The sequence below is a fragment of the Channa argus genome, chromosome 17 (genome assembly GCF_033026475.1).
Source record: "Channa argus isolate prfri chromosome 17, Channa argus male v1.0, whole genome shotgun sequence".
Classification (NCBI taxonomy): domain Eukaryota; kingdom Metazoa; phylum Chordata; class Actinopteri; order Anabantiformes; family Channidae; genus Channa; species Channa argus.
This window is the reverse complement of record NC_090213.1, coordinates 7,810,986-7,828,319: the sequence shown is the minus strand read 5'-3', so window position 1 is coordinate 7,828,319 and position 17,334 is coordinate 7,810,986. Positions and strand designations below refer to the sequence as shown.

Genomic DNA, 17,334 nt, shown 5'->3' with positions numbered 1-17,334 from the left:
CTGAACGCTTGTGCAGTTGCTTGTGGTCACCGTCATGTGTTTGATGTTGACTCCCACAGCCACCTGAAGCTGCCCAGTCCAAAGCTGACATGCTGTGAAAACCGATCCCTGCCTACACCCAGCCGGATCTGATGTGCTGACGTGTCGGCTCCTCCAGCCCAGTGCTCATGCTCAAGCAGCAGATTCAAGCCAGTCAACAAAACTGCCAGCATGGCAGCAAAACACTTTTACCCACACGGATTTGTATTACTTTTATTTTATTTCATTGCCATCGCAGCCTTGGACAAAAGGTTCTCCGACTTTAAAAGATGCACAGACCCGGAGTGCAGCAGTAAGTTGGGTTTACTCATCAGGACTTCAAGGATGGGTTTTCCCATATCCCGATACCGCAGCTAGCCATAAACTGCGCCTTATCTCTTGAGCTGCTGCCAGGTGATATTCGCGACCTGGATAACCTCTTGTACCTGTTCTGATGCGGTTCAGCTGCGTGCTGCTCTTTGTAAACAAGGCAAACCAATGCTAACGTCAGTCATTAGAAGTTTGTTCGTTCCGAAGGATGCTTGTGTTGGTCGGTTGCCGGGAAGCTCCGGCCTCCCTTGCTAGCTGGATAATGGAGCCTAATGTTAGCAGCTAGCTAATTAGCCGGCTCGGACAAACAACTTGCTGTTATTGTAATGTTAGTAAGCCAACAAAGCACAAGCTTCACTAGTTTGTTTTTATATATCGTCTTGTTGACAACGATCCTTTACAACAGACTAGTCTGGAACGTGTTAGTAGCTCAGCAAACTCAATTAAACGCTACGCACCACTAGGACTATTTCTTGTCTTTACAGTCTAGTTTGTACTGCTAGATTTCAGCCGACACAGGTCAAACCTTGGTCAAATTGTTGAGACTTGTTGTTGTGCAGATAGTATAACCTCTACCTTTAAATTATGACTACAGTGTTAACCACAAACCAAAAAGGCTGGTCAAGGTGATGAGAAACTACTATAATGTATCATCAGGGAGAGCTTGGTTTGAGTTGTACAACAATAAGGATTAAACACACATTAACACATAAAACAAAGTGACAGCATCAGAAACACATTTTGTTTAAGTGAGAAGGGGTATAGGTTGTCCTCAGGTCTTTTAAACCAAACTCTGACAGTAAAGCCAGAATTAAAACCATAATACTTTGGTTTAAGTACCAACAGTATCTTGCCATGTAATCACTTCCTTGTTTTCTCATTTCCTTGAAAATTTCTTACATCACTTTAAGTCTTAGTTTTTTAATCCCATATTTTTAAAAGGCTCTCTAATTCTTCTATTACATTGCGTGACATGTCTTTCGGTTTTGAAAGATTTTAGTACATAAACTTGTATTTGGGGAAATTGTTGCCTATTTTGCATAATTTATCAATGAAGAAAAGAACTAATGTGTAATAACTCATAATAACAAAGAAAAGAATCATCAATTATACATCATATATAGTATGCTTTTGTTTTGTCTGAATCTTGGGAAATGTTTTACCAGTTTCACTTTTGTTTAAATGGCTGAAAAATAGCACACTGTTAAATGTTGTATTTTCAAAACTATTACAATTCTTCATATTTTCCTTTCACAGTGCTTCTGTGTCGGGGTAAAGCAGTAAAAGATTTCTCAGGGCCCGATTGTCGGTTCCTGTCATTTAAGAAATCAGAAACTATCTATGTATACTACAAACTGTCGGGCAGAAGGGCAGACCTATGGGCCGGAAGTGTAAGTAGCCTATTCTGTGGATAAGAATTTATTTTATCCTTATTGGATAAAATCTGGGGTTAGTAGTTTTATTCCTGTTGCCTTTTTGTGTTTGTCAACAGGTTGGAAATCACTTTGGCTATTTCCCAAAGGATCTCCTTGAAGTTAACCACCTTTATACTGACAAGGAGCTTGAAGTTCCAGCAGAGGTATGAATATATGTGGCTGACTAACTGAATATGAATTCCAGACAAAATACAATCTATAAAATACAATGGAGCTTTCAGACCTTGCAAAATAATGGCATTTCAAAATTCTCAGGTCCCCATCCATATTTTTTGTAAATTTATTTTTGTCTTCTTTTCAGGAAACAGATTTTGTCTGTTTTGACAATGGATTTGATAAGTTTGACAATTACAACATAGATTTACTCTTAGGCTCTTCATTAGAGGTGAATAATAATGAAAATAAGGGATTATCTGAAGTGCCAGATGACACTTCAAAAGAAACACAGCTATCAGCAGTAGATGCAGCTGATAGTGAAGATCCATTTGAGCTTTATGAGAATTCAGAGGATCTTGAGAGGAAAGCTCCAGATGTCCAATCAACTGTAAATGCACCTGAAAGAGAAACTCAATTTGAGCTTAATGATAACTCAGAGGATGTTGGGAGGAACGTACCAGATGACCATAGTGCCTCTTTACCCAAACTTGATGTGACAACTGAACCACCTCCAGCAAAGGTAGTAGAGTCAGTTAGAGCAGCTACCCCTGATACTGTTGAACAAGCTGCTGAAGACGCAAAAGTTTATCAAGAAAACGCTTTTTCTGAAAATGTTGTGTCAGAGAGAACTGAAACCAAAGATACACCTTCAGTATTTGAAGTGGAACCTGTGTCTGAAGATCGGAAGAAGAAATATGAAGAAAAGGAACCAGTCTCACTTTCTGAAGAAGTGCAAATCCCTGAGTTGAAAACTACCCTTGGAACAACTTTTGATGCTGTAACCACTGATGATGAAATCACTAACAAAGTTACACCTTATGAAGAGGAGGAAAGCAAAGGTGTAGAAAATCATCCTGAAGATGATGTGGATGTTAAAGTAGAAATCCCATTGCTGTCTTTCACCAAAGAATCAGTGAACACTCCCGCATCTGATACCATGAAACAGCAGCAAATTCCTCCAGCAACAAATACTGACAAACACAAGACCACAGATGACAAGAACATGTTGACATCAAATGGAGATAATGATTTTCCAGTTGTCACTGGGGAAGAGGCCACAGGACAAGATATGAGTTCAGAGGAAGAGGAGGAAGAGGAGGAGGAGGAGAAGGAAGAAGAAGAAAATGCTGCTACAAAAAACATGAGTTTGGAGGAGGCAAAGAAGGATGTAGAAGTACTTACTATACAAACACCAAAAGAATCAGTAAACCTAGATCAAGCTATTCATAGTCCTCCTGATTCCAGTTCTGTACAGGCAGATAATAAAGAATCAGGCAGTGATTCTGAGGAACCTTTGTTTGATCAGGAGAATGAAAGGGATGGAGAACTGATACTGAGTCGAAATGATTTGAATGAAACATTAAAACCCACTCACGAGCCAATGAAGGCTCAAACAGAATCAAGTGTAATATCAGGAGATCCACAAGATCATGTTTTAGACAACAGTGAGGCTGAAAAATCCAAAATTACCCATCACCCACCCACTGAGAAGAAAGAAGAGAAGGTTTCCACGGATTTAGAGATCAATGAGGATAATGCAACTGAGGAAAAACAGGAGGAGGAGGTGTCCATCAATTCAGAGATAAGTGAGGATGATCCAACTGAGGACAAACAGGAGAAGGAGATGTCCAGCAATTCAGAGATAAGTGAGGATGATCCAACTGAGGACAAACAGGAGAAGGAGATGTCTAGCAATTCAGAGATCGATGATGATGATGTAACTAAGGACAAAGAAGAGAAGGAGGTATCCACTGATCACCAGATCAATGAGAATAATACTAATGAAGGCAAAGAAGGGGTGGAGGTGTCCAGCAATTCAGAACTCAACGAGGTTGATGCAAATGAGGGCGAAGAGGAGAATGAGGTATCCACTGATTCCCAGATCAATGAAAATAATGCAAATGAGGGCAAAGAAGTGGTGGAGATGTCCAGTGATTCAGAAATCAACAAGGTTGATGATAATGAGGGAGAAGAGGAGAAGGAGGTATCCACCGATTCCCAGATCACTGAGAATAATGCTAATGAGGGCAAAGAAGTGGTGGAAGTGTCCAGTGATTCAGAAATCAACGAGGTTGATGATAATGAGGGAGAAGAGGAGAAGGAGGTATCCACCGATTCCCAGATCACTGAGAATAATGCTAATGAGGGCAAAGAAGTGGTGGAGGTGTCCAGTGATTCAGAAATCAACGAGGTTGATGATAATGAGGGAGAAGAGGAGAAGGAGGTATCCACCGATTCCCAGATCACTGAGAATAATGCTAATGAGGGCAAAGAAGTGGTGGAGGTGTCCAGTGATTCAGAAATCAACGAGGTTGATGCAAATGAGGACGGAGAGGAGAAGGAGGTATCCATTAATTCACAGGATAATCAGAATAATTCCAATGAAGGCGAAGTGGTGGAGGTGTCCAGCGACTCAAAAATCAACGAGGATAATGCAAATGAGGACGAGGAGGAGGAGGAGGAGGAGGTGTCCGATGATTTAGAGATCAATGAGGGAATTGCACCAGAGGAGAAAGAGATGGAGGAGGGATCCAACAATTCAGAGATCGGTGAGGATAATGCAGATATACAGGACATTATTGTTGTAGTTGAGCATGGAGAGAAATTAGTCAAAGTATTGGACAAAAACAAAATGTTGACCAGTCAAGCATCAGCCATTAAAGAAAGTGACAAGGGTCAGAACCTGTCCACTGATAAGATACAATCAAACAATTTTGTCAATGATGAGGAAAAGATCGTAGATGCCAGGCTACCTGATGATGTACACCAATCTTTGCTAACAGATTTAGAAAGTAATAACAGTCAACAAAAAATACTTGTTGAGGAACCAGAGACTCAAAAAGAACTACATACTGAGGAGACAGAAGATAAGGATGACACTGAGATCGAGCAAGACAACACTGAAGAGAGAGAATTACTTGAAGATGAAAATGCACTTTTACTCGCACAATCAAACAACAAAGACTCTGACAAACCTTCAGCTGAAGCTGAAACTCCAGAACCAGAATATAGTGACAGTGTAATGAGATTGACTCTGCTGCGAGGTCACTTCACAGAAAAACACATGCAGCGCTTTCAAAAGCTTCTAGGTCTAAATAATCTTGTCAAAGTTGAGGCCATGTTCTCTGATATGGACACTGAGTTACAGGCTACCCGTCTATCAAATTCGGGCACTACACAAGACATCGAAAATGCACTTGAGAGCATCCTGGAAGCCTCTGAAAATACTATCTTGGATGTGGTTGAGAAGATGCTGGATAATTGGGCCTCAAAACACAATTATGACCACCAGACGGACACCAGTAGTTTGGATGAAGAAAGTGAAATACTGGATGATTTTCAAGAGCTTGCATTTAGTCTACGACACAAATATTCAGCAGCCAGTGACAGCACACCTTTGGCAACAGAAAAAGCATCAGATAATAACAAGGGTAGGTTTGATTTTTATTATTTTAATTTGGGTATCTCAAAATAGATAAGGCCTGAAGAATGTACAGTTAGAATGACCTACCTTGCATTGTTTTGTTTTGTTTTTTTAGCTTTTGTGGTCTTTCATAGACTTGTACCTCAAATTACTTCAGCTTTTGATCCACAGAAAAGGTGAATGCAGAATTTGATATTGTGTTACAGCAGAATGCAGACTTGAATTGTCCCTTCAGGCTCTTTCCAGGTCAGGATCTTATTTCCAGATATACCCAGATTGTGTCTTCACCCAGTTAAAAGGGATTGGTGTTCACAATGGGAATCACAACATATCTCCAGTGACAGTTTGTTATAGAATTTCACTTCCCTGCCAACAGTGAGTTGCAGCCTCTGTTAGAAAGAAAGAAAATACATACATACGTATGCTGGATTTGAGGCCTTGGCAAAGGTGCTTGACAAAAGATACAATCTAACATACATACAGCAGCCTGACTGCAATACTGGAGCCATAAAAATCATGAACAAAATGTAGTGAATACAGAAAAAAGGGACTTTTTTCCAAAATCCTGCTGACTGCATTGTTTTTTCTTTTAGAAAATCTTTAGGTAGTGATTAGACATTTGCTCTTTTAATCCACTATGTTAAATTCAAGGCAGTACCAACCTTATTAAGTGAACATGGTGCTGGACAGACGTAAGGATCCACACTTGAATGAGGTTTATGAAATGGCATAATAAAGTTCAGTGTTTCTGTCATAATTTCTATATTTCATTAATTTATGATTAGCGACCAACTGTCCTGTTCCCTACATTAATATCATCCCAATATTAAGCTGTACAGGGTTTACATTTGGGGGAAAAGCAGCTGCCATTGGGAATCTAAAATATCTGAAACAGTCAAATCAGACTGGTGCATCCTTACTTCATCCAACACTGAAACTGCTATCTTTAATTTAAGTCTGACCCACTTAGCAAATGCCATGTTTATGACAAGCCATTGGTGTTTATGACTGTAAACAAGGACATGCAGAATACAGCCTTGAAGTGGGATCATTCTTCCAATTAAAAAACATCTAAATCTACTGAGACATGCACCTACATAATCTTTCTCAATCTTTTAACTGTAGATGAACACACATTATTAGTTAAAGAAGACATCGCCCACATAGCTGAAGAGGACAACGTTGATAATGTCCTAGAAACTGAAAGTGATGGCAATCTCACAGAAACTGGTCGCGAAGAAAGGTCAGCCGATTCTAAAGAAGAGCAGAAGGTTTTGGATGAGGTGGACGCTGTACCGGACGTCAGTGTGGAGGAGGATGGTGGACGTTTTAATAAAAACAAAGACAATCAACCAGGCTTCAGCGACTCGGATAAAATGCAGAAAGTCCCACAAGCCACTCTGGAAAATCCATTAGACATAGGTCTTGGTGTCGAGGAGGAGAATTCGCCCTCAGGTAGGTAGTTTATATGGCATTATCTTATTTAATTTATTGGGTGTTTTTTTACTAAGTGTTTATTTGAGCTTGCACACTGTTATCTTATACCTAGACACAAGACCTGATCAGGTGGCTTTCATCAAGTTTACATACTAGAGCCAAGTTTTGACCTTAAATTTGATATTTATTTTAAATATCCTATTAATTTTGATATAAGAATGTGTAATCATTTTCAAGACTTGACCCTCAATAAATATAAAAGAATTGCACTTAAATGTTCAGCCAATCTGTTAAATGCACATTTTAAGCTTTGTTACGTTTACATCACCGAGTCTTATTCAGGTGTCTCGGTTTTACATAATTTTGGGGGAATATTATACTGACAAACTATTTATTAATGTCAGTGGAGGATTTTTCTCTTGTCCAATTTACAAGTTATTATTGATTATTATTCCTCCAGGGTCTTTGGACTCAATAGATCAAGTGTCTGAAATTCCTGACGAAGAAGTGGGACCATTCTCTGCTGGAATTGTTTACTTGAACAGCATCCTTTCAGTGATCAAATGCAAAATCGAGGAGTGGACCATTGTGGTAAGTCATAAATATTCTTATCTATTTTGGTTCAACAATAATTGTTTTAAAAATATTATTACATCCCACCACAAAGGTTCATTAGGTGTTATTAAAGCCACTTCACTGAGGGTTTACTTTCGTTGTGTATTGACAGAACAAATGTTTTGCTGAGGACTGGTTACAGAATATAAGTGTGATGATGTACAGTGTAGTTAAAAAATGTGCCTAATAGGCCTGTGGCGGATTAATACTGTGGGGATACGTGCAGTGAGACGTTAGGTTTAACGTCAGTGTCCTCTTGTTTCTGAGTACAGAAATTCAGATAAGTATTAGAGTAATATCGAATTTCCCATTGCTCCTGAACGCCCCCGCCCCCCCCCTTGTTGATCGTGGTGGTGCGGGCTGAAGTTCATTACAGCCGGTGCTGAGGTGGCTGCTAGCAGAAGCGCGCGGCCTCGGTTTGACACGAAAAGGCAGATAATTATAATAAGAGACAGCTGTAAGATTTTTTTTTCCCTGTGATGTCAAATCAGTGAAGCATTTGAATCGAGGTTTAGGCTAAAGCTGTTAGCGATATTTGAACCTCCAGCTCATCCGCTGTAATTTTTAATGGTGAATTGGATTCGACGACTCATCCGTGATCATCGCTTGCCAGCTGTTGTTGACGAACCCTGCCTTACGCAATAAAACGTTGTTGGTGTTTTACGCTACACTTTCTATTTATTTTTTTAGCCACGAGAGGATCGAACGGCTAATGTTAGCTTAACGGCATTGTTTACTAACGGGAGCGCTAATGTTAGCTACGGTGCTAGCAAGCTAGCTAATATCTGTCAAACTAAGAAAACGTTACTTTGTGGTAGTTCCGCTTTTGCTTTAAACGCCGTCATGGAGAGTGATAGTTCGCCCCGAACTGTAATGGAACCGGATCATCTGTACACGTTTTTTCTGAAGTTGCTGCAACATGTAAGTGTAAATGAGTCTGTACAGAAAATATTGAGATTATGCTCAACTGCTGACGTGTTGATAATCGTGTGGTTGTGGCACATTAGTATCAATGTTAACCCACTCTACAAACCACTCAGTTGACAGTTTACTCTGTTTCGTTAACATTTTTGTAATTACGATTCTGTGATTCGTTTGAAAACCCTGAAACTTGAGTGTAGTCCTAGCTGTCCTACCTGTGTACTGCTTTAATGGACACACATTGTTGAACTTTTAAATACTATCTAACTGACCAGAGAAAACAAATCCCTTCAGGCAATGTGGTTCGTGAATGTAACATTATGCGTGAATTTCATTGGAATTGGTTTTCCTGCCCCACTGAAGCAATGAAACTGTTATAGTAATAGTACAGATCTTGGTAGCGACAAGAAAACTTGTAAAGAACTGAAAACCTTTCCACCTTTTTCTTGTTGTAGCATGAGAATGCGTTTGATCAGTACTTTGGTTTTAATTTGATTCTGTGGAAATGCTCTGAGCTCTCAGTAGCCTTTCTTCTTAGTGCTGTAAATGGCCTTTTTAGATCACAAATGCACATTATCTCACTGTAGTTGTAAATATTTATAATGCAATTTGGCTTAAAACAATGTAGTCGTGCTGCTTTGTCTTAAACCTGACCAATATTAACTATTTGTCTGCTAACGTATTATGTCTTCGATATGAAATATTTTAATCAAAATAAGAATGCTACCTAGTGTAAATCTCCCCTCATTTATTTGACATACAACTTTGTTTTGCATAATAATTTTAACCAGCTTTTTTCCTGATCGTATGTTCTGTTTGTGTGTCTTCAGATGATTTCGCTACTGCCAGAAGAGTGGAAGCCAGGGCAAAACTTTTTTGGCTGTCCTTGGCAAGCAGTTGTCATCACTGCTTTGGTTGGGGTAGCGACATTCACTCTCTTCTTCTGGAGGACTGTGTTGGCAGTAAGTGTTGGTGTAAAATAACTCGTTTTATGTCTGCTCAAATTGTGTGTTATGATTTGCCAACAATGAAGAAAATGTATCTGCGCTTGGATGTATTTAGGTTTTGACTCTGAAGAAGCACTATGCAATTCTTTAAAATATCTTCATTATCTGGGTGGTTGTTGGATAAGATTTATAATGTACACTATAAAGTTGAATACTACTGAAAATTGTTCCTTGACAACTTATCAAACTCTTTCTAACCTTTTCAGATAAAGAAGAGAGAATACCTGGGTAAGTTTTAACTTTCTTATTTTTTGCATTAAGGCTATGCAGAAATGCAGATCGTTAAAATCTAATGGGTGATTTTATTTATGGCACTTTTGTTGGGGAAAAAAAGTGGATGAAAAAAGACTCAGAGAACAAATCCAGGCACTGAAAAAAGAGAAGAATGATGCTGTAGAAAAGATGTCTGAACTCCACAAACAGGTGAGCTACAAATAAAATGTGATCTAGCAATTTTGTAAAAAGTTTTATTGGCAACTTTTAAAATGTAGTTTTCTTTTCTCCTCAAAGACGGAGCAACTAAAAGAAAATCAAAAGCAGTCAAAGGAAACTGTTAGTTCCACCGTGAAAAAGATGCAAGACCTGGAGGTAAGCACTAAAGAACAATTTTTGTCTTTGTTTATTTGCTCATACTAAAGGGGATATACACTGACTGAGCCTATAAATGGACAATATGCTTTGTGTTATTTAGATAGCAAGTGACATTTCAATTTGTACCTTCTTTGCAGAGTAAAGTTTTGGAGGCAGAAATGAGGAAGGAACAGATGGTTGACGAAAAGAACACGTATGCAAAATTACTTGAAGAAGAGAGAGCAAACTCCCTGCAAAATGTAGCCAGGGTAATTGTTTGATATCCTTTTCCTTTCTCTTATTACTTTTAACTGTTTTTCAGATTCATGATCTTTTAATGGTTTTGTCAACAGATTGAGAAACTGGAAAAAACAAATGAGAAGCTACAGCTAAGCAGGAAAAAGATTCAGGAAGCACTCGCCAAGGTACAATATCTTGTGTACCAAACTTTTGCATCTTACAAGATTCTCTTGGATTGCATGAAGCTTTGGGTTTAAGTTTGTTTAATGACCTATGTGCATTTTTCACAGACTACTGTTCTCCTGGATGAAGCAAAGATTCGCGAAGATGCCCGAAATCTTCATCATAAATGTCTTGAAAAAGAATATGCAACAGTAAAAGAAGAAAACAAAACGGTGAGACTGTCTGTTGGGTTCTGTGAATATTTTGAAGTTTCATCAGTGAGCGAGGATATGATGGCTGTTGGTCTGAGATTTGTAAAGAATTGTTATATTGTGACTAGTCAATCTTTTGATGGCATATTGTAATGTTTACATTTTAAAATAATTAAGTAAAGTACAAAGTGGTTAGATTTTATTTGGAATGTGAACCAGACAAAGACTTTACTCTTCAACAAAGTTAACTGCATAATTTAGACACAAGCTGTACTTCCTGAGGACATTTTGTGAGTTTTTGCTCATTCTTACAGCTTAAGGTTACTATTAAGCAGTGGGAGGACAAACACAAGGAGCTGAGTGAGGAGATCAAAGTCTATCACAAGTCCCAGAAAGCATTAGAGGACTCTGTGGTCCTCAAAGATCACAATGTGGAGGTGAGTCTTTCTTTTTTTGTGTGTGTGTGTGTGTCATCCACTACATATGAGCCCTTAACGTTCGTCAAATTGTTGGCTCATGCCACACAAAAATGTCTCTTGGCAGGTTCTGTCTGAACTCCTTGCAGATCTTGAAGCATGTGATTTACAAAAAGGTGACACCAAAGTTTTAGCCAATGGAGAAATTGCATCTGGTAAGTTCAACTCTGTTTGCTGGGGAAATGATTGAGGCAAAAGAGAGAATGCATTTTTAATAGTTAACTTTTTCCAATCTTATGTCTTGCAGATAAGAAGACAGCTTTGAAGAACAGGATAAAACAGATGATGGATGTTTCCCGGGTATGATGTCAAGAAACATTTAAAACTCAGTTTAGTTGATGTCTAGATCATAAATGTTATCACTACTATTTTTAAGTGTTAAGCTGTTTCTATTTTCCGTCTCTTTTAATGGTTTTTTTCCTTTTTCCCAAGGTCCAAACAACTCTCTCTGTAGTTGAGGAAGAGCGTGATCGCTTTATGACCAAATTACTGAATGAAGAAAAGGCTAGAAAATCACTGGAAGGTGCGTTGCTTGTGTTTTTTTTTTGTTTTGTTTTGTTTTTTCCAAATATGATTCCCTCTCTGCCTCCCACTAAAAATATCATTGTTTGGAACAGAACAACATCAAGAGCTGGAGCATGCAATAGCAACCATAAAAAGCGAGAAGAGCCATGTGGAAAACCAGTTCAAGATGCTGCAGCAGAAAAATGAAATTATGGTTGAAATGTATCAACAGAAGGAAAACGCTCTACAGCAGTAAGTGAAGCGGTGTTCTCACACATTTCAAAACCTGTTGCCACATTTCCCTTCAGGTCTGTGAGTCTTAAAATGTGATGACCATGTGACGGAAAAGCTGTACTATTGTAGTAAAACCCAGAAAAATGTCTCTTGTATAAAAAAGAAATTGCCTTTGAAATGCAAAAGCTGTTTGTGCTTCGCTGCTGTTCAAAGGACTGTGTTTCTGTGGCTACACAGGAGATTAACAAAGGAGGAGCTGGAACGACGCAGCAAAGAGAATTTGCTGTCTGAAGTGGGAGGAAAAGCTCTTGAGGTTCAGGAGCAGGTCAAAATCTTACGGCAACGCATTAGTGAAATGGAGGAGCAGATGAAGAAGACTGAAGAAGTCTACAAAGAGCAGGTAGATTTCAAATGAGGAACGATGGATAAAAATGTCCCTGCAGATTGAACCCTGAATGCATGTCTTTTTCCTTTTTAGATAAAAGAGCAGGAAAACAAAACGCACTCAAACTGGGTATGTTGCACACACTCTATGCATATGCCAATATGTTATAAGTGGATATTTTAGATTTCTAAAAAGCTAAGGTATGATTTCAGTGACTTGCAACATTCTCATGTGTTTAGGTGAATGCTCGCAATGCAGAGAGAGCTCTGAATCAAGAGAAGCTTGAATCGTCAAAGCTTCGCGAAAAGTAAGTGTTACTTGAATTGCCAGGCTTAATCAAGTGTTTGGGTTCTTCTTCTTATAATCAACCTAAAATGTTACCTGTGTGTGTCTGACTGTGGTGGCTGCTGTTGTTAACTTCTTCAGACTGGCTGTACTCACCTCCCAGCTAAATGAGCGCCGTGCTCCTCTCTTCAGACCCAACTCTGGACAACTTGCAGGCCCCCGCCAAGGTGAGTCTACTACATCCGTTTTACTGTTACTGCCTCACGAAGGACATGGTTTTTTCTACATGACAAAGAGGGTTCCCATTTTGTCTTTTTTGGAGAGCCTGATATTGCTTTGTTGGCCATTTGTCTTCCATTGGTAAATACATGGTTTAATTATAACAGGTGATTCATATGGGCACTCTCCTGTGAGTGGGGGTGTGCCATCCCCTCCACTAATGATAGAGGGTCCCAGGCGCCCTCCTTCTGCCCCAGTGGGGCGACGAATTGACCCGTATGGTGAGTCCAAGTGGATTACTTCACTTTAATTTTCACCACAGTTGGACATCATCCCTATGCTACAACCTCATGTCGTTTTAATCCTTATCTTTTTGCACACCTGCCTTTATTCCTTTTATATCTTCAGTGGCTTGAGACCTTCCATTTAATTCTTCCTAGTGTTTTTTGTTTGTTTCTTGTTCTTCCTGCATTTTCCTGGCAACTCTTGTCTTCAGTGTCCCTTTTTCCTGCTCCTGTTTTGTTTGTTTGACAATTTACAATTTTTCCTTTTTGGGGAAGTTTTTTTTTTTTTTTTGTCTGGGGGTTTTAAACTCATCCAGAAAGTTTGCTTCATCTTTTTTCCCCCAGATGACCCGTCTCGTAAAAATATTCTTTCTTACAACTATCTGCACTCTTAAAGTATAATGGCCAAAGTCCTGAGGCCTCTTTAATTATTAAATGTAAACTTGTATTTGTTTTCTTCCAGGTCCGCGGCCTCCATCAGATCCTCATGGTCGTTACCCTGAAAACAAACACATAGGTGGGATGGGTATGACATTTGCTGTCTGTTATTAAGTCTTTATTTTGCCTTTTTTACCACTATTTCTCCTCTTTCAGACATGATGGGCCCCCGTAGTTCATCACCCGCCAACATGGATGCATCTGTAAGTCTTTTTAAAACTTTTCAGTAACTTTTTCTTGTTTTTGTTTTTTTTAAATAAATTCCCTATTCTGTCTGGAGTCCAACAGCTTCTACCTTCGTGTACATTGATATGTCCTTGCTCTATAACAGACACAAGCGGTAGATCCACAGATTAAAGCAGAGACTCAGGCTGAGGCCTCCACAGAGTGTCCAGAGCCAGTGAGTACAGAGGTTGACCGGTCCAGGGGCTTGGTGTGAAGGTGTATGCTGCACCCCTTTTGTCCTGAACCCGGATTTGGGAACAAATTTACGGCTTTTCTGCTTCACTGGTGCTTATGGAACTGTGTTGGGCAGAGTGTGTGGTTTCACCTGTTCTCACAGCACTGACAAAAGCCAGTTTTGTTTGTCACGCCTAAACTGCAAAATGTAGAACTTCCAAAAACTACAGTATTTGTGTCAGAGGTTGGCTGTTTGGATGAAAACCACTTTCACGTAGAATCATGGTGTGAGGTTACTGGTCATGTGATTGAGCCCTGGCTAAATGCACTTCTTACTGGGAATTGTGTGGTTTGTGGATGTCTTCAAAGCATGACTTAAATTTGGAATGGACCTATACTCATTCACAGGCAAGTTCTAGTTACTGCCTTTTCAAAACTGCACGCTACATTACTCGTTATCTGCTTTTGTCTCTTTTTCAGGGACCGGGATCCTTCCTCGCATCTCCTATCAGAGATTCGCCTGGCCCTATGGTCCAAGGACCCCCACCTGGCCCTGGACCCCACGATCCACTCCTGCCTCCTGGACCCCACGGTCGTCTACCGCCACCTGGACTCTACAGACCTACACGACCTGGACTCTACCACCTCCCACCTGGACCTCATGGTCCTCCTCCTCCAAATCTACCCCCTCCTTTTCATGGGCCTCCACTACCAGCTAATGGACACCCGGTTATGCCTCTGTCTGGACCTATGGGAGGAGAGTTTGGACCTCGACCCACCAATGGACATGCATTCAACCCTAGGCCAGGCCCTGGCCCTCTCATTGATCCTCGGGGTCCGCCACCACCGCACTTCCGTCCACCTCTGCCTCATCACTTAGGGCCAATGTCTCCACCAACAGGTATAGTCTGCGTCTTATTCTTACTGCCATCTATTTGTGCCGTATTGAGTAATGCATGGGAGTGTGGCTGCTTGGTTTCCTCTGTATATTTTGAAGAATGAAGTAACATTTAGTTCTAAGTACAGGGACTGCTAGCAGAGTATGGTGTGTCCTCGTCTCTGGTGAAGGTGAAGTTATCCTCCCAAACTATTAGACTGTAGGCTAAAAGAGTTTGCTAATTTATTAGATCAGGTTTGTTTTATATGCTGTGATGTATCGATTTTACTTCCTAACAATGATTTGTTTTTTTGTAATACTTTCTTTTAATTCAATAGAAATGTATCTTAAACTACATTACAAATAACCACGCCATAAAAAACATAATAAGCAATATTTTCTTTAACTAATGTATCCTTCTCTCCTTTGCATAAATGTAAATACACATCAGTTAATTCATTAGTGGGAGGATTTTGGCTGACAACAGCTGCTGAACTCAGAATTGATAGAATTTATATTTATAGATTTATGATCAAGCTAACCTAGACCAGAGGCCACAAAGCCCACATTTTGATACAGCCACTGCCATGTTTCACTAGTGGGATATGGTTTGTATGCTGGAGTCAAGTTTTTGGTAATCGCCTCATCTCTTTTAAGCCAAAATGTTTAAATTGTTTTCTCATGACCAAATCTCCTAGGCTCCTTCTGGCTTATCTATATGGGCTTGAGCTAACTGTAGACAGGCAGCAGTGCTGTTTTGGAGAGTAGAGGCTTCCTCCTTGTAACTGCCATGTGTCCACCATTGTTGTTAAATGTTGACCCGATGATGGACTCATGAACATTGATATTAGCCACTGCAGGAGGCTTTTAGTTTATTAGATGTTAACTGGCTGTTTCCTTGGGACTTTCCGCACTATTACACACATTTGCTCTTGGTATGATAATAAATGGTTGACCATTTCAGGAGAGGGCAACAGTGTGAGTGAATGTTCTTCATTAGAACACAATGTGCCTGACATTCAACTGGTGTTGTCCAGACTCTTTAGAGATGTTTTGTAACCATTTTTAGCACGGTCAGCATCAATAACTCTTCTCCGAGCTCTTAAATGTTCTTGACACACTTCTAGATTCAAATCAATCATGTTTTATTAATATTATTTATATTTATGCAGAAATTGAGAATTTGAAAGGACCCACAAATATAAGGCACTGCTGTACCAAGCATTTCAGACTTGAATAATTCTCCTAGTGTACCCGCCAGGTTTTTCAGCCTCTCACTGTAGTCCTTTTTTCACGTTCAGGTGTCCGTAGATCTATCGGACCACGTCCACCCATCCCTCCTGACATGCGATTCCCGGGACCACGTGACCACACCAGCACACTGATGGACATGGCCCCAGGTTTACCACCCCATCCTGCTGATGCTTATGGTCAGCCTCCACCAGATGCTCACAGTGGCCCTGGACAGGACCTGCATATGAAACAGGAAGCCCTTCAGGACTCAACGAGGCCAGCAATGGTCAAGCCTTAAAAATGCTACCAACTTCAGCAGAGGACTTGAACACCCTTTAGCCCATCATATTAGCAATCCAGATTCAGTCCAACCATAGGACTGGACATATTTCAATTATAACATAAAAAATTGATTTTTTTTTTTTTCTTTCAATAATTAAAAAAACATGGTCATAAAATTAAAGCATCATCAATAATAATGTGTCTGAAATTGATATATGTTGGAAGGGTTGCCACTTTTCTAAACAGCTTATTGTGCAATAACACTTATTACATTACATTATATACCATAGGTTTTTCATTTGTGCCGATCTTTTAAAAAATATATATCTAGCTGTAATTTTTAAGGGGCAAGAATTTTTTTAACATCATTTCCTGTGGAAATTATTTTAAAACAGAGGTTTAGCTTGTAGCATTTCAGGAGTACCACACTTTTCCTCGAAGCTGTTGCTTTAGAATGAATTGCAAAGAGAATGTGTAATTTGATGGCCAGATGTATAACTTATTTTACGATGTTGGTAGAACTTTTATTAATAAAGAATGTAAAAGCAGTCTGTGTTGCTTTATCAACTGATCACACTTGCAGATGTATTTACACATGCTTTATGTGCTTGTGGCCCATGTGTTAAGGACTTCATTTTGAGGGGGGAAAAATAAGGCATACATCTGTGCTGTTACTGAGAATAACAATCTGCCCAGTGTAGTGTGGATTCGTCAAAGTGACTGTATTTCTCATAACCTTTTTTCTGACATTTTGTTTGTGATCTATATTTGTGTGTATAAATTTAAACAAAGTATATTGGTACAGGATTTAGCTCCTATTTCTTGCTGTTCATTATTCATTAGTTAATTAACTCATATACACTTTTTAATCAGTTTTCTGCTCTCTGATGATAAAGGAACAGGTTTGTACCCTCTTCAATGTCATAACAGTGTTGAGGGGGAACCAACTTAGCCCTAAATGTAACATAATGCTCTATCTGCTAGTACAAATTCATCATTAGAAGAAAACTGATCAAAGAATTGGTTTTGGTAAACTGACAATTATGAAAGTGCGAAAGTTTGCATCCCTCTTGGTAAATTAAAACGTTAATTTCTGATGGAACATTTCTATTAACTCAATGCAAATTAAATAGTCATTAAAAGCGGGTTCACTAGGATATGTTGCCTTTGGAGTAGTCGGGTGTGTAAAG

The 17,334-nt window shown here is 39.4% G+C and overlaps 1 protein-coding gene across 4 annotated transcripts; it reads left to right on the top strand.

Annotated features, from left to right (window-relative positions):
- Positions 1 to 116: 116 nt before the first annotated feature.
- On the top strand, positions 117 to 16,692 carry mia3 (MIA SH3 domain ER export factor 3). Of its 4 annotated transcripts, XM_067482679.1 has the most exons (28): positions 119 to 331; positions 1,606 to 1,739; positions 1,841 to 1,927; positions 2,086 to 5,371; positions 6,490 to 6,819; positions 7,262 to 7,392; positions 9,168 to 9,299; positions 9,551 to 9,572; positions 9,679 to 9,767; positions 9,855 to 9,932; positions 10,073 to 10,183; positions 10,268 to 10,339; positions 10,445 to 10,549; positions 10,843 to 10,965; positions 11,072 to 11,159; positions 11,252 to 11,304; positions 11,437 to 11,527; positions 11,622 to 11,760; positions 11,980 to 12,142; positions 12,221 to 12,256; positions 12,367 to 12,434; positions 12,554 to 12,639; positions 12,799 to 12,912; positions 13,379 to 13,432; positions 13,510 to 13,556; positions 13,685 to 13,753; positions 14,233 to 14,653; positions 15,931 to 16,692. In XM_067482679.1, exons 1-28 carry the CDS (start codon positions 211 to 213, stop codon positions 16,158 to 16,160), a joined length of 6,480 nt encoding a protein of 2,159 aa, XP_067338780.1. In that variant the 5' UTR covers positions 119 to 210; the 3' UTR covers positions 16,161 to 16,692. The 4 variants fall into 4 exon arrangements, with proteins under 4 accessions (XP_067338782.1, XP_067338783.1, XP_067338780.1 ...); XM_067482681.1 differs by lacking the exon at positions 12,799 to 12,912 and having other exon boundaries at positions 117 to 331; XM_067482680.1 differs by lacking the exon at positions 13,685 to 13,753 and having other exon boundaries at positions 121 to 331.
- The last annotated feature ends 642 nt before the right edge of the window (positions 16,693 to 17,334 follow it).